Raw genomic sequence first — 26,002 nt, 5'->3', positions numbered from 1 at the left:
TATTAAGTAGTTCTGCTTAAAGATTATGATTCTCCTCCCAGGTCATGCAACGTCTACCCTCCATACCCTGCCCCTTACCACAGTATTCCAAAGAAATTGTTTCTCAGTAGCTATGACGGTGAATCTCAAATTCAATTTAAATACCTTACAAGCTCATTCCTCATTTTCAATAACATTTTTACTTCACAAGACCATGAAATTTAGACCAACGAATTTAGAAAGCCGATTGACACGTCCATGGTAAACAATATTAACTCAGCACTTAGTTTCCATGCTCTCAACCACACGTAAGTGCAGGTACATTGTTTTGGGTTCTTTTGTATTTATTTTAAAGGCCACCTTCCAAATACATGTAATACCGGGCCTTAATAACTAAATGCCATTGTAAAACCAAACCCAAAGGACAGATAACTAAGGGAGAAAACAAGAAGTCTGCAGATAAATTTTTTTTTAAAAGTTTTACTCTACAGTATCATTTCTGCATATAGCTTTAAAATAAGTCATAAAATGATTCGTAATATTTATGTAAAATACAATTCCTATAACCATACTATATAGTGGATTTTAATTATTCTACCAGATCAGAATAGAGTACTAACAATACACCTAATTTAACTATAACAATAATACGAGCAAACTTAAGTTCAGTTACGTACCTGCTTAGGAACCAAATGATGTTCTTATTAAAATAATAATACGTGAGGCCTAGTTCTAACTAAATCCCCGATGTTGCATAATCCTATTAACCGAGAAACACATCCTGCGCCGGGGCCTCGCCATCCGCGGGCGATGATTTTACTCTTCCCCAGTAGACGAAACCATCAAACAGAACTTTAATTAAATATTCTCAAAGTGTTCCGTATTCAAGGAACTGTGCTAAAATTATATTTAGTTATTTCAAAAATATAATTTCTGAGTTCATCAATTTGGACTACAACTCATTTACCCCGTCCGACTCGAGACACCATACTAAACGGCACATGGGATTGTGGGCCATCCTGATGTAACCATAACAACAGACTGTCCTCGAGGGATTGCCTCATCTGCGGACGAATTCCCCACACCTTGTGATGATTGGTTGGTAGAAGTCTCCACATTTTGATTGGATGAGATTTTGCGAAGCCGTTGATTGGTTCCAGGGGGCTTTACGACGCTAATTTTCGGACCAGCCGTCAATTTGACGCTATTGTTGATTGGCACGTTTAGCCCTTCTGGGATTTGTCAGTAGGCAGCAGGGGGCGGGATTTGTATTCTGCGCATGTGTTATTGTCACGAGCTGAAGGCGCGAATTGATGTTGTTCGATTTATGTTTGAAGTAAAACAATATTGGAGAATTGTGAGTAAAATAATTGTTTAAAAGTTGAATTAATTAAATGCAAATTGTGCCTCACAGTTCCAAATTGTTCGTTCTAGCTTATTAATAATGAGGGCATTTGAATTGTATTTGTTGAAATGGTTAATGTTTTATAACCGAAATAAATTCATTCTCACAATCGCGCATTTCCAACTTGAGGAATATTTGGCCTCGCCAGTGTTCATTTCATACTGTACAACACAGGAGGAACTCAGCAGGTCAGATAGCAGGAATATACAGAGGCCTCATCTCTGTATGTCTCTTCAAGTTCCAGCATCTGCAATCTTGTTCTTTCACTTACCTCGTGCATAGCTTAAGGTTTCATATTTCCAGACATGAGGCTGCAGAACCTGGACAATTGAAAAGGAGATACAGAATCCTTGGATCCCAACACCATTAGATAATCAGCGTGGATAACTTCAGCACTGCACTGATTCTACAACTTACAGACTCACTGTCAAGAACTCATTACAGCTCATGTTCTTTTCCTTTGCACATTGGTTGTTTGTTAGTCTTTGATTCTGTACAGTTTTTGGTAAATTATATCGTATTTCTTTTCCTAGAAATGCCTGCAAGAAAATGAATATTAGGGTAGTAATATAGTAAAATATATGTACTTTGATAATTTTCCTTTGAACTTTGATATGAAATAAAATAAAACTCAGTGTGCTGGAGGAACTTGGTGAATCCGGCAGCATTTGTGGAGGGAAAGGAATTGTCGTTTCAGATTGAGATCTCGCATCAGAAATTTGTCGACCTGTGATGACATGTCTCGAAACGTCGACGAATCCTTTCCCCCACAAATGCTGCTTCACTCTCTGAGCTGAACTGAAGCAAGCCCAAGTCCCTCGTTTAGAATTGTTGCAAACTGAGGTGCTCCCTGTGGCTGTGAAGGGTAACTGCAAACCCACAAGTTTACAATAATGTGTCAGGAAATAAGGAAATGGAGGGTGGTGATTATCCAAGTGAGAGGAGGCAATAGTGCACCAAGCATAGCTAATAAAAATAATGTGTTGACTTGCAAATTTGATTGTACTTTGTTAAAGCTGTTATCAACATGCTGGATGAGAAAAGATCAGAGGATTTAAGACTTCCTAAGCTATTGGTGAGGAGCCGGATGATGATCTTTACAACATCAAACACTGATATTTCATGCTGGACCAGGAGCTGACTGGAACAATAATGTAAAAATAATAGCAGTGGATAGATTTGTGCTGGTAGACAATGCTCAAAAGCTTTATAGAGGCCCTGATGTATTGATAATTTAATACAGTATTTAATTTCCAAAAGTAATGTTCAATCTGTGAAAATGGAGGTAGGTGGTAGAGAAGGAAAGATACTTGTGCATCCTCTGTAGTTTAGTGCTGATATGGGGTATTGGGGTGATTTATTGGGTCAAATGATTATGAAACCCTGATCAGACCTCAGATAGAGGTCCTTCTTGTATGACTTTTGATTGTAAAGAAAAGCTGTAAGATTAATTACCTATATAAAACTTAAATTGGTTTATTATTGTCACATGTACTGAGCTACAGTGAGTCTTCGTCTTGCATGCCATGCATACAGATCATTTCATCACATCAGCACATTGAGGTCATACAAGGGAAAAGCAACAACAAAATGTAGCATGAAAGGTTGCAGTTACAGCAAAAGTATAGTGTGGGATAGCAACAAAGTGCAAGCCCATGATGATTGTGACCTCAGGAGTTTAAAGTGAGGGTTTGTGATTCTGTATTTAATTACAGTATGGACATATTACTAATATGATAGCAATTCATTTTTGACAACTGGAGAATTTGTTTTCCAGTTGTCTAAAACTGTAAGTTAGGCTGCATCTGGAGTATTGTATTATGTTCTGGCTGCCCCATTCTCTGTAGGAAGGATGTTGAGAAAGGAGGGAGTCTGTAGATGGAATTGGGCAGGATTGGAGAATGGGCTAAGAATTTGCAGATGGAACACAGCATAGGGAACTGTATGGTCATGCACTTTGGTCGAAGGAATAAGGGCATAGAGTATTTTCTAAATGGGAAGAGAATTCAGAGATTGAAGGTGCAAAGGGACTAATGGTTAAATTGTAGGTTGAGTCTGTGGTAAGGAAGGCAAATGCAAAGTTAGTATTCATTTCAAGAGGACTGGAATATAAATGCAAGGATGTAATGCTGAGGTTTTATAAGCCATTGACTACACTACATTTAGAGTATTGTGAGCAATTTTGGGCCCTGTGTCTTTTAAAAAAAAAAGGATGTGCTGGCATTGGTTCAAAGTTCAAAGTAAAATTTATTATCAGAATGCATATATGTCACCACATACAACCCTGATACTCTTTTTCTGTGGGCCAAACTTAACAAATGTATAGAACGGTAATTGTAAACATCAGGAATTGTTAACTGTAAACAAGCCGTGCAAATGCAGATATAAATAAATAGCAATAAATAACAAGCATGAAATAATTCAATGGAGTCCTTAAATGAGTGTAGCTATCTCCTTTTGCTGAAGAGCCTGAGGATTGAGGGGTAGTATCTGTTCTTGAATCTGGTGGTGCAAATCCTTGGGCACCTGTACCTTCTACCTGATGGCAGTGCCGAGAAAAGAGCTTGGCCTGGGTGGTGAGGATTTTTGATGATTGATGCTGCTTTTCTACAGCAACGTTTCATTTAGATGTGTTCAATGGTCAGGAGGGTTTTACCATGAATGTATTGGGCCAAATCCACTACTTCTTGTAGAATTTTCCGCTCAAAAGTATTGGTGTTCCCGTACCAGGCCATAATGCAGCCAGTCAGCACACTTTCCACCACACATCTATAGAAGTTTTCCAAGATTTTCAATGACATGCCGAACATCTGCAGCATTTTGTATAATATTGAGAGCTGAAGTCTAATATTAAACATATTTTCTGTCTAAATAATTTGTTTTAAATTTATTTTGCAGATTTAAGCAAAATTTAATTTCCTCAATGTATTGGGATTAGTTGTTTAAAATGGCATCATCACCGTCAGAGTATACCATTGGTGGAGTGAGAATTCTTTTCCCATGCAAGGCATATCCATCTCAGCTTGCCATGATGAATTCAGTAAGTTCCACATGTTTGTGTAATTGAGCACACATTTTGAACGATGATCTGCTTCTTATGTTCTAAGTGGTAGACAGAATATGAGTGTAGTCACTAGGGGAGCCAGATGGCTCCAAGAAAACTGAACTTGTTGTAGGGTTGATTCCATTTGAAAACTGTGGTGAAGTTGACATTCAGATAACTAGGGCAAGCAGCTAGAGCATTATTTAAAACAACTGAGCATCCTGGTACTGGTGGAATCTGAGGAATAGATTTATCTGACAGAACTATGATTCTCAAAGCTCAAAAAGCTTTTTGAGATGGTGATTTAGATGCATATCATATTTTTTTTACTGAGTTAAGTATTGTATGTAATTAGTTTTGCTACAACAAGTGTATGGGACATTGGAAAAAAAGTTGAATTTCCCCATGGGGATGAATAAAGTATCTATCTATCTATCTATCTATCGATTCTTCCAGTTTGCATTCTGCTCTGTCTTATGGTCTTGTGGCTGAAAGTAACCTTGTCAAATAATGCCTGAAAGAATAGACTAGACAAGAGGCAGAAAGTCATTATGTAAATATTACATTATTTCTGCTTTAGTGAACCTTGTATATTTCATGCTGCAAACCTTAATTTTACAGTTTTTAATAATTTGAGAAAAATTGCATTATTGGTTTGCATTTTTCATTAGATTTGTATCCTGTATCCGTTGGAGAGTAGTAACAATCTTAAATGTGATTATCTCACTATTATTTACATTTTTGATCTTGATTGCGGATGACTGGCTGAATTAATGGGGAGATGCACATTGGTCCGATTTGTTTTCATTCAGATCATTCGTGGTTTGAACTGCCAACAACACTGTCTGTTAGAAAGTCCTACTGGAAGTGGAAAGAGTCTTGCATTGCTTTGCTCTGCACTGGCCTGGCAGCAGTCTCAATATGGTACACTTTACTACTTATTTCCTTGTATATTTTGTGCAGTTATGAAGAATTTACAATGCAATTTTTATGTATCACTGCTGATTGTGCTACCATCACTAAATATATAGTAATTAATTTGTGAAAAATGACAATATTATATATGTAAGTGAAAAGTGGGGACACCAAGACAAAGGAACCTGCATGTTTAGCGTTATCAGGGGTTGAATTTAACAAGAAAATAACTAAGAATATTGTAGATTTAGAGAACTGAAAATATCAGGGATATAGTAATCATAGACAAGACTTAAACAGTCTTTGTCTGTACTTATATGTTTGTGATACTGCTGCAAATAAAATTTTCATTGCACCTGTACCTCACTGTACTTGTATGCATGAAAATATTACTTTCCAGGGTCAAATGTCTAATTCACCAGATTGTAATGTATTAAAACCTATTTTGCCATCAAGAAGATGAATTGACTAATACACAGGAGTTCAGACTAAAGTTATAAAAAGTAGTGCCGATTTTGGCAACAGAGAGTGATAGAAATAATAATGTGATAAAACAGTAAGAACAAAACAAAGGGTATGGAAAGAATCTTGTAACAAGTTTCAAAATGGCACAAATTTTGACAGTTTTTCGGTAAATGGTGGTGGTCAGGAGCTATAGGAGTCCCTTAGTGAGTGTAGTTGCTATTACTAAGGAGAAAGTACTTGGGAAGCTGAAAGATCTGAAGGTCAATAAGTCATCTGGACACCCCTGGGTTCTGAAAGAGGTAGCTGAAGAGATTGTGGAGGCATTAGTAATGATTCTTCAATTGGAAACTAGACTGGAAAATTGCAAATGTCGCTCCAATCTTTAAGAAGGGAGGGAGTCAGGAAAGAAAACTTATAGGCCAGTTAGCCTGACTTCAGTAGTTAGGATGATGTTAGAGTCCATTATTAAGGATGAAGTTTCCGGGTACGTGGAAGCACATGATAAAATAGACCAAAGTCAGCATTGTTTCCTCAAGGGGCAATCTTGCCTGACATCTATTGGAATTCTATGAGGAAATAACAAAGGAGTCAGTGGATGTTGTTTCCTTGGATTTTCAGAAGGCCTTTTATTAAGTGCTTCACATGAGGCTGCTTAACAAAATAAGAGCCCTGTTACAGGAATGATACTAGCATGGATAGAAGATTGGCAGGAGGCAAAGAATGGGAATAAAGGGGCCTTTCTTGATAGGCTGCTGGTGACTAATGGTGTTCCACAAAGGTCAGTGTTGGGACTGCTTCTTTACATGTTGTTTGTCAATGATTTGGATGAAGAAATTGATGGCTTTGTGGCCAAGTTGCAGATACAAAGGTAGGTGGAGGGGCAGGTGGTGAAGCAGGGAATTTGCAAAAGGGCTTGAGACAGATTAGGAGAATGGGCAAAAAAGTGGCAGATGGAATATAGTGTAGTGAAGTGTATGGTCATGCACTTTGGTAGAAGGAATAAAAGTGTAGACAATGTTTTTAAAGGGGAGAAGATTTAGAAATTAGAGGTACAAAAGGACTTGGGAGCCCTTATGCAGGATTCCCTAAAGGTTAACTTGTAGGTTGAATTGGTTGTAAGGAAGGCTAATGCAATGTTAGCATTCATTTTAAGAGGACTAGAGTATAAAAGCAAGGATTGTATGCTGATGCTTTTTAAGGTATTGGTCAGACCGCACTTGGAGTATTCAGAGAAGTTCTGGGTCTCCTTATCTACGAAAAGATGTGCTGGCATTAAAGAGGTTCCAGAGGAGAATGATCCCAGGATTGAAAGGGTTAATGTGCGAGGAGAGTTTGATGGCTCTAGGCCTGACTCACTGGAATTTAGAAGAATGAGGGGAGTTCTCATTGAAATCTGTTGAATATTGAATAGTGGATATAGGGAAGGATGTTTCCTACTTTGGGTGAATATTGAACTAGAGGGCACAGCTTCAGAATAGAGGGACTTCCATTTAGAACAGAGGTAAGTAGGAATTTCTTTAGCCAGTGAGTGGTGAATCTTTGGAATTCATTGCAACAGATGGGGTGGAGGCCAAGTGATTGGTTATATTTAAAGAGGAGGTTGATAGGTTCTTAGTCAGGGCATCGAAGGTTATGGAGAGAAGGCTGGAAAATGAGGTTGAGGGGGAAAATGGATCAGCCATGATGGAATGGAATGGAAGAACAGACTCGTGACCCAATTCTGCTCCTGTGCTTTATGGTCTTAAACTTATAACAAAGCTGCAATATGGCAATTGACCATTTTGTTCGATTTCTTTCTCATACTGTACAAAGTTGTGACATTCCCAGTATTGGGTAACTACATTGTAAGATAACAGTTGATCCCATAAGTAATGAATTATTTGTTTTGTAGAGAAAACTGGAAAAGGAAATTGCTTCAATGATTGCAAGAAACAAGAAAGCCCACTTGTCTGTTTCTGTGTCTGCCACGGAACGAAAATACCTCCTGATCAAACAGCTGTGACAGGACAGGTCAGCTCAGTTGTTGCAGAAAATGAAAAACCCTCAAGTTTAAATCAAGGTACTGGTACAGCTATTTATATGAATGCATGTTTATTAATTTTTTTTTCTGCTTGGTGTCTGTCCAAATGGGCCTAGTACTAACTCAAGATTCTTAAGCCATTTAATTCATTTCTAAATCCATCTTTTAGATTCATTTTGCTTGGAGTTCCCTATCTCAGCTGTTAGTGATAGTATGAAAGATTGCTCAAGATGTTGGAATAAAAATAACACACACAAAATGCTGGAGGAGCAAATCAGGCAGCATCTGTGGAGGGAAATGAGCAGCTGACTTTTCGGGCTGAAATCCTTCATCAGGACTAGAAAGGAAGGGGGCAGAATCTTGTGTGTGTTGCTCAAGATTTCCAGCATTTGCTGAATTTCTTATGTTCAGAATAAAAGTAATAAAGAATTTCAGAGATGTGGGAATTGTAGAGTCACAAGGAGACACCTGAATTCAAAAGTTTGGGGTGTTAAAAGTTGGGGACTGGTACAAGGACTGGAAATCAGGAAATTACAGGTTCTTGATATGAAGCTTTCCCATTGGGATTGAAGTATAAGTGCAGCCATTCCATGAGGTATCGTTTTTCACTTTCCACAGTATTTTCAAACTCCTGTGGTATTATATGTATTACTATGAAGCTATATTTAAAGTTTTAAACATGTGACATCTGAAGCGTAAGAAGGATTGTGACTCTGGAAGGAGGAGTTACTGAAATGTATCAAAAGAAATCATAGAATTATTAAGGCACAAAAGGAAACCCTGTATGGTTAATCAAGTCTATGGTGGCTCCAGTAAATCTTTACTGTGCCTTCCTCTAGGATCTTCATGTTCTTCCTAAAGTGGGCAACCAGAAATGGACAGTACTCCTAGTTACTGGCATAACCAGTGTTTTGTACTGTTCAAGATGGGCTCTCTGGTTTTCTTTGGCTCTATTTATGAATTCCAGGATCCCATGTGGTTTATTACTCATTTTTTTCAGTGTGCTTTTCTACTTTCAGGTCTGTGTGCACAAAATCATTTAGTTTTTGTTCCTACAAGACCTTTAGAACTACAGCATTTAGGCTCTATTGTCTTCCTTAAATTATTTCAGACTTACTTGCGTCAAATTTCCTGTTATCTCACTACCCATTCAGTCAGCTTGGGTGAAAGGAAATGTTGAAAGAGTGAAGGACATTGCAGATGCTGAGTTGGTAGTATTACTCTGATGCTATGAGGTGCCTGTTGTATGTTGCCCATGTCTCAGAAATCTTTATGGTGCTATGGATCACTGCCTCAATGTAGGTTGCAAGCTTGGCTTTGTTTTCCTCAGATGTCTCCTCTGTTTCAAAGGTTCAAAGGTACAATTTAATGTCAGAGAATTGTATACAATATATATCCTGAAATGCTTTTGAGTAGTGGATACAGATGGGTTTCATTATTGATGCTTGGTATCACTGATGGGTGACTTCTGGTGTGTGGGAAGTGTTCCATGTTTCTTAATGATGTTTGTACAAGTGTGGTTTGGTTGTGGACCTTGGTTTTCTAGCTGTTTGGGACTAGGGTCCATATCTTTGCACGATTCACTTTAGAATTGGGTTCCCCAATGTGCATGTATGTAAGTTTTGTGATGTGTTGTCTGCAGTTGTTTTTGTTTTTTTTTTGTTATCTTGGTTCTGGAGTAGAGGTGATAAAGTCTCAGTAGATTTTCCACTTGTCCTGCAGATCAGCTTCACTCCAGCAGAGAGCTTGTTAAATTGAGGTGAGGTATGACATGAATGAATGAAAAGAGTTTTATGACAACATATCCTTTCATGACTTCAGTCTGCATTGACTCTGTGGTGAAGGACAATAGATAAATTTGGGAATATGACAAGAGCAAAGTAAATGTTTTGTACAAAGCAATCAAATAAATTAAGAAGTTGCCCAATGATTGTACAAGTGCTAATATTCTAGACTTGGTAGTGTGAGAAGGAGCTACTGAAATAAATATTATTTGAGGAATTAAATAATAATATTAAGGTTAGGGTGAGCTATTTGTTAGGTCCAGAATGGTTAATGATATAGCTATGAAATTAACATGTTGTTACTAACGTTAGATTGGGACTAAAACATATAAGAGAACTGATGGTATTAGTATGAAAAATAAACAAATTGGCCAAAAATTAATTAAATAATATCACGGCAGCAAAAATGAAATGTTAGAAATCTTTGAGCATCAATGAAGCCAATGTTATGTAGTGTGATTTCCCAAGAAACTAATGGCACAAAATTATTATGAATTTGCAAAAAAAATGTTGACTAAAGGAGAATGGATGAAGTAGTATAAGGGTGACTTCAGGCCTGACAGAATGAAAGTGGAACATTATTTAAATGTTCATATATTTATTGGTTATTAGCGAAAGAAATTGCAATCTTATCCTGGATTTTACCACAGTGACATCTGGTGGTGAAACTCCAGCATGACAAGCAGATAAACCTTCCTTATTATAAAATTGCCCGAAATGTCGACTGTGCTTCTTCCTATGGATGTTGCCTGGCCTGCTGCTTTCCACCAGCATTTTGTGTGTGTTGCTTGAATTTCCAGCATCTGCAGATTTCCTCGTGTTTGCATTATTATAAAATTGATGATAATGGGGACAAATTACGAAATATCAATTTAACTTTTGAGTATAGGAAGTGTATACCGCCTGGAAGGAATTGACATTGGTGAGCAATTAAAACTATCATCAACTTTTGGCATCAATGCAAGTATGGTTAAAGGAGGAAATCTAGAAGTTGATATTGATATTAGATTATTATTGTCACATGTGCAAGTACACTGGAAAAACTGTTTTGCAAGCCATCCATACAGATAATTTCATCACATCAGTGCATTGAAGGGAAAAGTAATAACAGAATGCAGCGGTTAGTGCGACACTGCTACAGCTCAGAGTGTTTTGGAGTTCATTTCCGGTGCTGTTCCATAAAGATTCTCTGTATGTCCTCCCTGTGGATTTTGTGAGTTTTTTCCCGGTGCTCTGGTTTTCTCACACAGTCCAAAATCATTCCAGGTAGGTTGATTCGTTATTGTAAATTGTTCCATGGTTAGTTTAGGATTAATTGGAGTTGTGGGGTTGCTTGGGCGGTGTGGCTGGAAGGGCCTAATCTGTACTGTGTCACCAAATAAATAAGCAATGTTGGAGTTACAGACAGTGCTGTAAATACTGTAAACATGCAGAACAAAGGCCACAACAAAGTAGATTGAGGTTTAAAGTCCCATCTTATGGTAACGGGACCATTCAATAGTCTTACATTAGTGGGTTAGAAGCCTTGAACTTAGTGGTATGTGAGGGGGGAGAAGGGAGAATGTCCAAGGTGGATGGGTGTCTTAGATTATGTTACTTCATCATGGTAGTGAGAACTGTAGACAGAGCCATGGAAGAAAGACTGGTTTTTGTGATATGTTGAGCTATGTCCACAACCTTCTGCAGTTTATGGCTGTCTTGGATAGAGCAGTTGCTATAGCAAGCTGTGAAGCATGTGCTGGTTTTTTTAAAAAAAAGGTGGGGGATATGGCAAATTCCTTCAGCTTTCTGAGAAAGAAGAGGCACTGGTTGTGCTTGCTTGGACTCGGTATCTACATGGTTGGAGCAAGTCAAGTTCCCTCCGAAGAACTTGAAGTTGTCAACCCTCCTGACCTCAGCACCATTCATTTAAATGTGCTCATTGTACCGCTTTCTGAAGTCAGTGGCCACTTTTTTGTTCTGTTGACAGACTTGAATTCAATTGAATTTATTTCTTGCATCCTTCACATACATGAGAAGTAAATATCTTTACGCTACATCTCCATCTGAATGTGCTATGTACAAATTATAGTATGTACGGTAAGATGTACAATGGAACAGTTAATATAGCTTAGAAATTCAATTGTGTCAGCAGAAATTAATCAGTCTGATGGCCTGGTGGAAGAAGATGTCCCTGAGCCTGCTGGTCCTGTCTTTAATGCTATGGTACAGTTTCCCGGATGGTAGCAGCTGGAACAGTTTGTGGTTGGGGTGACTCAGATCCCCAATGATCCTTTGGGCTCTTTTTACACACCTGTTGCTGTAAATGTCCTCCTGAATAGTGGGAAGTTTACATCCACAGATGCACTGGGCTGTCCACACCTGCAACTGGGGGAAGTACAGTTCCTTACCAGGCAGTGATACAGCTAGTCAGGATGCTGTTGGTTGTGCCCCTTTAGAAATTGCTTGGGATTTGGGGACTCATGCTGGATTTCTTCAACTGTCTGAGGTGAATGAGGCACAGTTGTGCTTTTTTCATCACACAGCCGGTATGTACAGATCAAGTGAGGTCCTCGGTGATGTGTAAACTGAGGAACTTGAAGCTATTCACTCTCTCAACCCCAGATCCATTGATGACAATAAGGGTGAGCCTGCCTCTGTTCCTCTTGTAGACCACAACCAGCTCATTTGTTTTGGTAACATTAGGGAGAGGTAGTTTTCTTGACACCCCTGTGTCAGAGTGATGACTTCTTCTGTTGGCTGCCTCATTATTATTTGAGATAAGGCCAATCAATGTAGTATCAAAATGCAAAGTTAATTAGCAGATTGGTGCTGTGGGTGGCGACACATTCATGGGTGTACAGAGAGTAAAGGAGGGGCTTAGGACACAGCCCCAGGAGGCTTCTGTGTTGAAGGGCAGAGGTGAGGGAACCCACTCTTACCACCTGCCAGAGATTTGACAGGAAGTCAAGGATCCAGCTGCACAAGGCAGGGTGAAGGCTGAGGTCTCTGAGCTTCTTGTCAAGCCTGGAGGAAATTATGGTGTTGAATGCTGTACTGTAGTCCAAGAACAGCATTCTCACATTAGCATTCCTCCACTCCAGGTGTGTAAGGATGATGTGTAGAGCTGTGGCTATTGCATCATCTGTCGATCGGTTGTGTCGGTAGTGAATTGTAGGGTGTCCAGTGTGGTTGGTAGCGTGCTGCAGATGTAGTCCTTGACCAGCCTCTCAAAGCATTTGCTTATTATTGCGGTGAGTGTGATAGGACGCCAGTCGTCCAGACGTGTTACCTTGGTCTTTTTGGGTGCAGGGGAAAGATTGTTACTATGATACCACATCACTAGGCTCTCTATCTCCTTCCTGTTCTCTGATTGATCATTTTGAGATTCAGCCCACTACAGTGGTGTCACTTGTAAATTTGCAGAGATGCTCTGTTTGTCAGTGACTGCTTTTACAATGTTCATAAATACAAGAAATGTTATGGTATTTTCTTTCACTCTGACTCCAGTTTGTGTCTTTGCTAACTGTTACTCCCTCATACAACTTCATCTGTCACCCTTTTCTGTTTTCCTCATGCTGCTTTTGCTGAGATACAGTGATGAGCTGGTTTAGTATATATTTTTTATTTTGGTATGGAAGAAATTACTGTGGGGTCTAAGTTGCCAACAGAAGCAGTTGTTTAGGAGCTGATACAGATTTTGATCAGTTGGGATAAAGTGATCAAGGCCCAGAAAATGCATTTGGTTTCAAGCACAGGCAGAGTAAACAGAGACTAAATAATAGGATTTAGTAGTACCAGACCACAGAAATGAAATAAGATGAACAGCACCAGCCTTCATTTGTGTACTTTGCTACTATACCTTGAGTTGGGAGATTCTATTTTACCCTGTTGAAGTTTGGTAATGGATGAAGAAGCACTGTTGTAGGAAGCCACAACAGACTTGTTAATACCTTAAAATTATATCAGTATTTATTGCCGAGCATATAGGAAAATATAAATATTTTAAGTGGAATTCTTGTTTGAACAACATTCTTCAGTAAGCAAATTGACGAATATGAATTTTGATATATTATACTAACTAATTTTTACTAGTGACAGTTATTCTTACTTGAATATGATTCTCACTGATATTGAAAATTATTTCCCACACAAGTGTTGATTTTATATATTTCACTCGGTTCACCAAGGTTTTGTAATGCAGTTCAGTTGCTTATTCTGTTTCTTTTGTAATAGCTTGTCTGTTGTGGGCCACATCCTCTCAGATCATTGTGATGTACAGCTGCTTGTAAGCTTGGTATTTTAAAGTCGTTAATCAACAAATTCTATACCATCTTGTTCATGTTTTGTTAATGTATAGGTAATCAAACTGTAAATGTAATGTAATGCATATAAACAATCTATGTTTTTTTTCTGTTTTTCCAGATGCTGCATATAGTCCAAGGAATACTTTGTCCTCCAAACTGCATAACATGATGAAAACAGCTTTAAATAAGAGTGATGATGATTTTCAGTCAGAGAAAAAGCGTATGCGTATGCCTGTAAATGATCCAAAGGTATTATCCTTTTTTGTTCTCATACTATTATTTGTATGACTTAGTAAAGTGCTAGCTTTCCACTGATTAGATTGATGTGATGGATCCATTCTGGCTTCTATTCCTACTATGTAATGGAACAGAATTCTTGGAATATATGATAATCAGAAAATAACAAGTTTTTGAGAATATTTAGCATGATGCTGGTTTAGAAATAAGAGTGGCTTTTGGAGTTTAAAGGTTCTGTCATTTTGATCTTGTGAGAATAAACTGAGAAAGCCAGTCAGTAGGTTAAAGTAGATGATTACATTTTCAAGTAAAAGAAATTCATTTAGTACAACCTCAGAAGTCATTCAGTCGCTTGTATTGCAACTTGTATAGCCAAACATCTTTGCTCCTTTTGGCCAAATTAGTGATATCAACAGACACAGAAAAGTTTTAGATAATGTTATTGGTTTTTAACTGAAAGGTGGAACTGTAATCCAGAAGTTCAATCAGCTTTTAATAGGTTGAGTTGGGATTGCAGGAAGTCTTGGCTTACTTCTCTGGAGTATTTTTAATCAAAGTATTGGCACCAACCCAACTGAACATATATTAGGGGAGATGATTAATGATGTCTTAAAAGGAGGAAAGAGAAGATATTGTGAGGGAATTCACAACTTGAATATTCAGAACATAGTGATTATCTTTGGGAATTTTCAAGAGTGCAAGATTAGGGAAGGTAGAGATTTTGGGAGGATACAGAGTTGGAGGAGATTAGAGTTAAAAAGAGTAGGGACTTGAAAACAATGGGAGAATTTTAAAACATGGAGGCATGATTTACCATGACTCGCATTAGCAGAAATCGGGAAAAAAGTGAATGGAACATGATGGGAGTTGAGAAATGGAGGCAGCATTATAGAATGCTTATGGAGAGTAAACTTGAACAGAGAATACTTGAATGGAGTAATATCAAGTCTAGATATAAATATAATAGACGCCTGGAAGAGAGCTTTTAAATTGAGCTGAGGTTGGTGTTGAACTGCCAAACTCATGCACTACGAACAAAGTCTTTTCTAATTATAAGATTCTACAATGTTTTAAATTTACTTTTTTACTTAGTAGAAAATGTCTGTTTACTGAATTTTCATAGCGTTTTCAAGTTGCTCACTTCTGAACTGTGTAAGATCTTTTATGTTAAACTGAAAACAAAACTACTGGAAAATGAGAATGTTTGAGATTTAATCACTGGTTTGCATTTCAGTTTTAAGCATACATTTTTCTAAAAAAATATATCGGTAAAATGTTTCCAGCAATTAACACTCTTTCCACCTCCCGTTGTCATAAAATGAAGTATGTTGAAGCTGGTACCAAATGGTCTCTTTTTTTTATATATAATTTTGCAGATTCAAAAGCGGAGGTGCTTTGAGAAAGGAGTATGTTATATTGATTGCGATGATATGACTTTGGATCAAGGGGATACTGGATCATGCAAGATGAATGTAGATTCTGAGGAGCCACATGTTTTACATTCTCCACAAGTATGTTGTATGCAGTAATTTTTTGAGGTTTCTGTTGCTTTAAATATTAGAAAATTAATGTACTAGTGAAATGCTCAATTTTAAAATGATCTTTTATTCGTGTTATAAGTCTAATTAACTGGTTTTGAATTGGGCAAAACCAGCATGTGCTGAGAATCTAAAATATAAACAGAAAATGCTAGAAACATTCAGCAGGTCAAACAGCATCAATGGGAAGAGAAACAATGAGGTGTCAAGAACTCATCACATTCCCTTTTTTCCCACCTCTCTTGCATTAGTTTTCTCACTTTTCTGAATGTGTTTACTTTTCACACTGATGTTGATTGACCTGATGATGCTTCTAGCATATTCTGTTTTTTTTTGTTCTCCATGGTTGTTCACGAAAAAGTGGTGGTGAGCCTCTGTAATCCTTCAGTGATGGATTTATTTTCAGGATTTAGACCAATGTCAATAAAGGAACAAGTTGGTCCAAGTTAGCCTTTTGCTGACGTAGAAGGGAATCTGCAGTTGGTAATGATCCCATCTGTCGGTTGCCCTTACCTTTCTTGATGATAGAGGTTGAAAAGATTAATTTTAAACTTGCAGATTGTAACTTCCTGTTTGAGAATTCATGATAATTTTCTAATTGGCATACTGTCAGTAAGGGTAAAGGTATTATTTTGTAAATGAATATATTTTACACAAACTAAATATTTCATAATGCAGTTTAATGGGATTTATTTGCTTGCTCAATTTATAGAGTGTTGTAGTGAGGATTAACATTGACGGAGATTAGGTTCAGGAGTATTTGGCCCTCTTGCTGTATTTTGAAATCGTGGCTGACTTCTCATCTAAATCCATTTTCCTGGATTTCTACAAAATACCTGAGCAGTAGAAGACAGTGATTTTCCTTAAGACTTTTTACTTAAGAATCTACTTAAGGTATTTAGAGATGGTTTAAAAATTTGTTTTTGTTTGTGGCTTTTGTTTATGAGTAAACCTAATATAATTACTTCACAAGTTGCAAGTTAGTTTTTCCATCTTATTTTCATATCATACAGGTGTACAGGTGTACTTCAGTAAAAGTAACTTCTTTCAACATGAACAAACTTAGAAGCACAAAGATGGAATGCATTTGATCTGATGAGCTCCTTGCATTTACTGTCTGTGCTATACTCATGGCTGTGCTTTTTCAGCCGTGCTGGTCCAAATGTTTTCATGGTCTTGCTGCTGTGACCATCCTAAGAAGTGGAGTGGAATGTGAGCGGGTGATCCCGAGGCCTGGCCTCCTGGTCTGTGCTTTTGTCCTTTTGAATGCTTGCTGCTATCAAAGGCTATTTTAACAGCTTCTAAGTGTTTTTGATGAAAAGTGATAACAAAAATATTTGAAGTAGATGTAATTAATGAAAAAATACTTAAAATTTAAAGAATGAAGGACTCAGAATCGGAATCAGGTTTACTATCACCGGCGTGTGTCATGAAATTTGTTAGCAGCAGCAGCAGTTACATAATATAGAAGAATGTAAATAAATCAATAACAGTATACGTATATTGAATAGATTAAAAATTGTGTTTAAAAAAAACAGAAATACTGTATATTAAAAAATGTGAGGTAGTGTCCAAGGGTTCAATGTCTATTTTAGGAATCGGATGGCAAAGGGGAAGAAGCTGTTCCTGAATTGCTGAGTGTGTGCCTTCAGGCTTCTGTACCTCCTACCTGATGGTACCAGTGAGGAAAAAGCCACACCCTGGGTGCTGGAGGTCCTTAATAATGGACGCTGCCTTTCTGAGACTCCGCTCACTGAAGATGTCCTGGGTACATTATAGGCTAGTCTCTATCCGTCCCATAGGATGATGATGGTTCCTTTTAGTCAGTTAAGAAAGGAACAGCATGTGCGTGAATGGATTTTAGGTGAGTAGGGGGGTTGCACAGGTCTAGACCCACCCTCTTGACATTCCCTCCTGGATCCAGTGGCATGGTGGAGTCCAAGACGGCTGTAGGCTAGTACCCAAGATGTAGCAGACTAAATTTACAAGCCTTTGAGCTTCTATCGGTCCTGTGCAGTAGCACCCCCATACCAGACAGTGATGCAGCCTGTCAGAATGCTCTCCATGGCACATCTATAGAAGTTTTTGAGTGTACTTGTTGACATGCCAAATCTCTTCAAACTCCTAATGAAGTATAGTTGCTGTCTTGCCTTCTTTATAACTGCATCGATGTGTTGGGACCAGGTTAGATCCTCAGAGATCTTGACACATAGGAACTTGAAGCTGCTCACTCTCTCCACTTGTGATCCCTCTGAGGATTGGTATGTATTCCTTCATCTTACCCTTCCTGAAGTCCACAATCAGCTCTTTTGTCTTACTGATGTTGAGTGCCAGGTTGTTGCTATGACACCACTCCACTAATTGGCATATCTCGCTCCTGTATGCCTTCTCGTCACCATCTCAGATTCTACCACATTGGTCATATCATCAGCAAATTTTTAGATGGTGTTTGAGCTATGCTTACCCACACAGTCATGGGTATAGAGAGAATAGAACAGTGGGCTAAGCACACACCCCTGAGGTGCACCAGTGTTAATTGTCAGCGAGGAGATGTTATCACCAATCCGCACAGATTGTGGTCTTCCAGTTAAGAAGTCGAGGATCCAATTACAGAGGGAGGAACAGAGGCCCAGGTTCTGAACTTCTCAATCAGGATTGTGGGGAATGATGGTATTAAATGCTGAGCTATAGTTGATGAACAGTATCCCAACATGGGTGATTGTGTTGTCCAGATGGTCTAAAGCTGTGTGAAGAGCCATTGAGATTGCGTCTGCCGTTGACCTATTGTGGTGATAGGCAGATTGCAATGGGTCCTGGTCTTTGCTGAGGCAGGAGTTTAGTCTAGTCATGACCAACCTCTCAAAGCATTTAATCACTGTAGATGTGAGTGCTACCGGGTGATGGTCATTAAGGCTGTTAACTTTATTCTTCTTAGGCACTGGTATAATTGTTACCTCTTTGAAGCAAATGGAAACTTCTGCCCATAGCAGTGACAGGTTGAAAACGTCCTTGGTTGGCACATGTTTTTCAGAGCCTTACCCAGTACTCCATTGGAGCCTTCGTCTTGCAAGAGTTCACTCTCTTTAAAGGCAGCCTAACATCAGCCTCTGAGACAGATCACAGGGTCATCAGGTGCAGCTGGGAAACATTGTTGCTATTCATGCTATTGGGTTTTGCTTTGTTATTCTCAATGGAATTAATTATCATAATTTTTGTATTTTCATAGTTTGTCTTGTGCATGTGGGTTGTTTGTCCTTCTTTGTGTGTAATTTTTCAGTGATTCTTTTGTGTTGCTTTGTATCTCCTATGAAATCCTGCAAGAAAGTGACTCTAGTATATGGTGACATCTACATACTTCAATAATAAATCTGTTTAAACTTTGAGATTTACTTAAGAACTGAATAAGGTATTAAAAGTTAATTAAATGAGTTAGGAGTGGAGTGCTTTGTGGAAATTTGTCTGTGCTTGCCTTTTCAAACCAGGTTGCTGAACTCAATGAAATGCACTACATATGTTAGCTGTAATCGTTCTGGAGCATGCAGGCCAGATGTGTACATCTGGACCCAGAGTTTGGCTTTTCTGAGCTCTATCTGACTATGTGCTGAATTCAGCAGTGGAAAGGAAGATCTGATGTTTTGGCATCTGACCTCCAGCTTATTCTGGTCTTCCATGTTGAGTACACAGGCATGGAGGTTTGGAATGAGCTTGCCCTTGTAATGCTAGCAGTTCTCTGTGGGGTTACCAGTTAATCAGCAGCACAATACAGCCCACTGAATTTTGTGGTTGCCAATAATATCTCAAACCATTACTATCAATTCACAGTTTTGAAGGTGTATTCACTAATGGTATTTAAATGATTATAATTCCACAATACGAGGGGTGGTTAATATGTTCGTGGCCTAAGGTAGAAGGAGTCAATTTTAGAAAACAGCACATTTATTTTTCAACATAGACCCCTCCTACATTTATACACTTAGTCCAGCGGTTGTGGAGCATACGGATCTTGGACCTCCAGAAAGTGTCCACAGATGGGTGGTCATGGCCAAAGGTAGAAGGAGATGAGTTATATAGCTCTTGTTGCATGCACATTGCAGGTTAACTCTTTAAGTGATTATATAGAAAGTTTGAAGTTAGTAACTCATCTCTTTCTACCTTAGGCCACGAACTTATCAATCTCCCCTGCTTTGGACACTTCCTGGAGGTCCAAGATCCGTATGCTTCACGACCGCTGGACTAAGCGTGTAAATGTAGGAGGGGACTATGTTGAAAAATAAATGTGCTAGGTTTTCTAAAATTGATTTCTTCTACCTTAGGCCACAAACTTATCAATCACCCCTCGTAAATATCAACCACAAAGGTTGACATTTTATTGATTATTTAGCAATATCAAAACCGTTCAAAATGCAGCAATAAGCACTGTCGCTTGGGGAAAAAATGTTCAAATTCTATATATGGGTTTAGAAAAATGCTCTGTTGTTCAGTTGTGTGAACAGTAGGGGATGATGTTGTTCTGTAGTAGAAAGCCTAGTTATAATTGGAGTTCAACTGCTGATGCTCTGATATTCTGCTAAAGTAATCATGTTAAAACCTATGGACCAAGAAAACAAAGGAGAAAGACCAAATCATCCCTTTTCCTTCCTGAGAACATCCTTTTCTGAATTGTGAGTTGACAGTACAGAAGGAATTATTTTGCCTTGTTTTGTTTGAAGCAGCTACTTTTTTTTGTCCAAATGCATTCTTGCTTCCCCATTTTTTTTTTAACCAATTATGTATCCAGTTTAGCTTCAGACATTTTTTGGCACTAAATCTTCATTGTGGCAAAACATTATATACTCTGACTGTATAGTGCATTAATAAATCATTCCTAATCTTTTTCCACACCTTTTATATATTAATTTTAAACTCCTGATTTCTATCCCACCTTTCTCACTGATTCCCAAATAAAAACTGTGTGTGTGTGTGTGATACACACACAGTTCTTGTACATCTAAAATTAAGAAATGTAAGAAAAAAATTCTGGACAATCTTGATCAAAAGCTCAATATTGATTAAGCACTAAACACTTTGACTATGATAAGTTTTAAAAAAACAAAAGATGATTGGCTAATTTCTTAGTGTTGGCAGAGTTTGGTTTATGCACTCTTGGTCGGTAGATTTAAGGATTTAATGTGTGCAGGCTATGAAGGTAAACTGCAGATGTGCATTCAATTTTGAAAATTAATGTAACTTCTAAAAGTCTGCCTGAAATTTATCTGGAAGTTTTAGCATTCCAATTTTCTGCTGCTTAGAGTATGAGTGGGTTAAAATTATGTTTGTGTTGTTCTTGTAAAATATATATGCAGTTAACCTAGAAACAGCTGTTTCTCATTTGCAATGCTGGATTCATATATCATTGCTAAAGAAAATATTAAGGATCAGAAACTCAAGCTCTTCTCAGTCCCCACTTGAAATAGGAGCACACTAAAACATTAATATGCAATTAATATTGGTCATACAAGTTGATGCTAATAAGGGTATGTTGACAAAATAACTTGGAGACTTGTTAAGACAAGTTTAACTTATGAAATATTAAATGTTTAGCGATAACCACACTGGAACTGTTTTCATGAAAGGGTAATGTGGTACTTATCAAGCACCTCGTATTTCTGGAGATAAACTCTAGAAAGAATGCTAGCGCCTAGAGGTATAAGGATCCCTGAATTTAGGGGGGGAAAATGCATTTTTGGCCCAGTGTAAATTCAGACTTTGTAAGTTACTGTTTGGAAATGTGAAATGCAGGTGGCTTAAGTTTGGAAAGGTTGTGTATAAAGTATTAGAATTTTTTAAGATTATTACTAAAATAGTTCTATAAAATGTTTCCATTTACTTTGGTTGAATAATGATTTGACTTTGTTACCCATGCAGCATGATGGATTAAAGCAAATTTTAAACAGTTTTTAATTTGCCTTGTCAGTAATGCTTCCTAATTTTTAACCATTGTCTTCAATTGTGTGTGTTTTCTTTTCTTAACAAATGCATATTCACACATGACACACATTTTAAAATAAATCATGGTACACTTTGACTGAATGTGTTTTGTTGAATGTAGTTTGGTGTTGTCAGTTGTATGTTATGAGAATCAATTTAACAAATGATTATCAATTTATAATATTGAACAATAATCTGCAGTAAATATTAGCAGCCTGTATATTAATTTAGCAGCCTTGTGTTTAAGTTGGGAACGACCACGCATCAAACTTTAATTCTACCCAGCCATGCCATAGTGTGTAGTATGAAACTAGAACACTTGGGTATCATTGCAGAAGGTTTAATGAGGGGAGAGAGGAATTGGAAAGGAAAGAAAATGTATAAAATAAAGAATAAAAAGGAAAATAGGCAGCAAAGAGAAAACTACACATTAAACAAGAGGACAATATGTGAGAAATATTTTTCTTTAAATGCAGTCTAAGATTTGCTGATGTTAAGAGAGAACATTTATAGAAATTTACTGAGGGATATGTGAAAAGTTTAAATATAGATCATGCACATCAAGAAATTATGTGTAATTTATCACCAAAATAATGGTATAGGTTTTGTTCATCATTATTTATACAGGATATAACAAATGGGAGCTATTTGGTTGATGCATTTGATAGCAAGTGTGCAGTTAGATGTAGATGTTCAATGTTTGATATTTGAAGGGAACTGACTGACGTTTGGTTTTCTATCCAAATGCACTGAAAAACATGAAGTGCCTGTACTTAGATGATGGTGAATCTTGTCTCAGAAAGTCAGAGCTTCTCTGAGATGACACAGCTAGTTAAAATGAATATTTAATTGAAGATGGATTAGATTAATCTTGGTTTCTTTCATAATGTGTTGCATGATAACTATGTGATCTTAATGATGAAAATTAATCTTTGAAAGATTATTAATCATTGAAAATTTTGTTATTTTAAAATCTTTATCTTGAAAATTTTCCTTTTTTCTCTTAATCATTGCTTTCTTGTCCATTTCTTTTCTAATTTTGTTTTGAATTCAATCTCTAATTCACTGGCCTTTCTGCTGATTGATAGATTAAAGACATTTGTTATTTTTTTGCCTTGTCCATTTGGGCAGGAATTCCAGACCAATATCACTCTCTGGGTGAAAATATGTTCATAAACTTGTTTCTAATCCTTGTATTATTTAGCACATTGCGCCCATGGTGGTGTGGACTGGCAAAGAGTTGGCTATTCTGATATCCAGCGCTCAGTCTTCAACCCTGTAATTTATTGCACTTTGTGTTTTAAATATGTTGAAGGCCCTCACCACCCATTAAGAGAATGATTTTTGGATCTCTACTATTTTTCTCCCATCTACAATAACTTCTTAGCTACTAGTTCATGATCTTGTTGTAAAGTGAAATGGGCTCATCCTGTCAAGCCTGTTTTAAACATGGAGCAGTATTGCCCCTTCAGTTCACGGTGTTGACCTACTCTACTCTAACCCTTTCTTCTCCCATAGCCCTCTGTTTTACTTTCACCCTGTCTTAAATGTCCCGAATATATCTGCTTCTGTCACCACCCTGGCAGTACGCCCCAGACATCCACCACTCTCTGTACAAAAGAAAACAACTCTGACATCCCCCTTAACTTCCCTCCACTAACCTTAGAATTATGCCCCCTCATCTCCCCAACTTCTGTACCACGAAGCACAGAAAGATCCCACTGTAAAATGCCCTTAGTGAGTGGTAATATCTGTGAGGAATTGATGGGAAAATGGGACTAATGTTGGATTAGCGTAAATGAATGGTTGATGGTTAGCACAGACATAGTTGGCTGTAGTGCTTTATCCGCACCGTGCTTCTCTGTGTCAAAATGAGACCTGGAAGAATTAAGGCTTAGTTTTCTCAAATAATTTGTGATTACTTAATATCAGTGGTTGTCTAAACTTTTGAACATGTATGAATTTATTACTGTTGGCAGAGGATAATGATGTGTGATACTTGTGTAGATAAGTTTAACAGTTTCACAAAGTGTTATGGTTGGAACACTATAGAGCCTGAACCTATTTGCTAATTTGCTGATGCTGAAACAGACCCCTCTGGAAATGTATTTCAGCAAGATACAGTGGATTCTGGTTAACTGGGTCATCAGTTAATTGGAGCAGCCTCTAATTTGGGACAACTCTTAAAGAACAAAAACGAACCAGGAAAGTACCTTTGTTTATTTGGGACACCATGCTGCTTAATTGGGACAGGAGACTGTTACCATACTGTTTCTAAGTAGTGTCAGTCATTTGTACTTGTGTAGCTGTTAGACACTTCACTGTGTTTGAAGCGAATATTTTCACATAACGTCAGTTGTGTGTGCTTGTGTTATATAATCAATTTGGACTGTTGGATGCTGATTCAAACAGTAATGATTTATGATAATTTTGTTTTTTATTTTGACTTAAAACATTTCAGACTCTTTCCAAAATGCCATGAAAAGATTTGACACTAGCTGAAAAAATTATCCTACTGGACCAAGTTAATAGCTGCTACCTAACACCACTCATTGTCATCTAGCAGAGGAAATTTATTGTTGGATTGCGACCCTACTTCATGCAGGAAGACAGTGAAAGCAGAATGCATTATAATAATGTATTAATAGCACTATGTATGTACATTTTAAAATGTAAAAAAAACTAATCACATTCTCAGGGTAAGATGTAAATTTTAATTCATGATGGTTGATTCTTAAAATACAGTAAATATACAACAAAATCGATTTGCAGCAGGGGTTCCCATCCTGGGGTCCATGGACTGACCCTTTGCTTAATGGAATTGGCCATGGCATAAAAAAGGTTGGGAACCCCTGATCTATAGAGTTTACAGTGATTGAAGCTAGTCTACACGCTATAGGTCTCTCAGCGGCATACGCAAGTCTACGTATATTTGCTGGTCTACTAGTAAAAATATGTAGATACTTATACGTATCTGATGCACTTGGCTGTCTCATTGCATATATAGTGGTATTACACTGTCTCCAATAAATTTGGTTTGACTTTCCACATAAGCAAATTATCAAATGTCCAATACTAATGCTCAGAAAAAAGTAGTCCCATTCAGTAAATATGTATTATGGTAAGAAGCCATTCTTAACTATTTCAAAGAAGTTTGTGATTAGAGGCATTTGGTAAGGGATTTGGAGACTATGGGATGAAGAAAGTTTGATTATTTTTGTTTGGTTGATTAAGGTTAGGGTTCCATTTGAGAAACAGCAATTTTGTTAGAGTAGGCTTTGTTTTGTTTGTAATGCACAATCGTGCACTTTTGAGAGAAGAACCGCATGTTCTGAAAACTGTAAAAGTACTTAGTACATCCAGCAGTACAGTGAAAAGAATCCAGTCCATGTGGCAGTCTTTCACACAATGCTGTATTGCTTAGAGGTTTCCTTACACTGTTCATAATAGATTAAGAACGACTTCAATTACAAATTTCTGGAGACTGGCAGTCTGTTACAATGGAAGTCGTAGCAGTGTCTGAGAGTAATTTACAGTAATAGGATGAAGAAAGTTACGGATTTGTATTACACTCTCTCACCTGACACCACATTTGATCCTTTGCCTGTTGATTGACATTTTGAATGGGCTCTTTGAAAAAAGCTCCAGCTTAATTAAAATGCTTGCTAAGTTAGCTACTATCAGTGAGTGCCAGTGATAAATATTGAATTGAGTTCACCTGCTGGTTACAGAGAGTGCATAAACAGATGCTTTGTGTCACATATCATGAGATCATCGAAGGAGAGCACCACTCTTGTAAGAAAAGAAATAGAGAGAATAGATGTCGAATGATAGTATAGCAAGCTCACTTCATTTCTGGTATCTTATTCAGGTATGAGAGTGTGAGATTTCACACAGTAGGAATTTGGAGTTGTATCATTCACATGCCTTTGTAACTGTATGAAGTGGAAAAGTTTCATTTTGTATGGCACCTTTTTTTCTTTCTTATTCATTTTCAATGGTGAAAGAAAGGACCTGTTCACAAATGTAACATTACCTGTTAAATTACTCACTTTAATATTTGCTAATTAAAGTTGAACTTTCAATATTCCAAGTTCCTAGGCCCAGAAGTTTAAAGTGCTTTCCAGGGGGTTAGAGTAATAAGTAGATTATTGCCCACATGTTCCATTGGGGCTGATTATGCTTTGTTGTGGTTTATGGTTCCATAGTGAATTATTGCTAAACTGGTCTCTGATATTCAATGTGTCTTCTACCTCTGTGTCTCTGAGCTGGAGTGCAGAAACTGAAAATGCATTGAATGTCAGCTGCTGACACATCTGACCTTGCACTCTACTGTTGGACTTGCTAATTTCCAGGGCTGTGT

General features: G+C 37.6%; 2 protein-coding genes across 2 annotated transcripts in view; one reads left to right on the top strand and one right to left on the bottom strand.

The window, feature by feature from the left end:
- ints2 (integrator complex subunit 2) overlaps nt 1-1,000 on the bottom strand; it is an 80,188-nt gene extending 79,188 nt beyond the window's left edge. The window contains exon 1 of the mRNA XM_073053132.1: nt 657-1,000. The gene's annotated coding sequence lies outside the window, so the exon portion shown is untranslated. The remainder of the gene's footprint in view (nt 1-656) is intronic.
- A 247-nt stretch (nt 1,001-1,247) lies between these two features.
- The window catches only part of brip1 (BRCA1 interacting helicase 1), a 263,801-nt gene continuing 239,046 nt past the window's right edge, over nt 1,248-26,002 (top strand). Inside the window, exons 1-6 of the mRNA XM_073053131.1 lie at nt 1,248-1,336; nt 4,283-4,424; nt 5,240-5,351; nt 7,699-7,866; nt 14,016-14,146; nt 15,511-15,645. Of these exons, the coding sequence (XP_072909232.1) occupies nt 4,332-4,424; nt 5,240-5,351; nt 7,699-7,866; nt 14,016-14,146; nt 15,511-15,645 (639 nt within the window). The 5' untranslated portion in view covers nt 1,248-1,336; nt 4,283-4,331. The remainder of the gene's footprint in view (nt 1,337-4,282; nt 4,425-5,239; nt 5,352-7,698; nt 7,867-14,015; nt 14,147-15,510; nt 15,646-26,002) is intronic.

Source organism: Hemitrygon akajei, chromosome 8 (genome assembly GCF_048418815.1).
Source record: "Hemitrygon akajei chromosome 8, sHemAka1.3, whole genome shotgun sequence".
Taxonomy (NCBI): domain Eukaryota; kingdom Metazoa; phylum Chordata; class Chondrichthyes; order Myliobatiformes; family Dasyatidae; genus Hemitrygon; species Hemitrygon akajei.
This window is presented reverse-complemented; position numbering and strand designations above follow the sequence as displayed.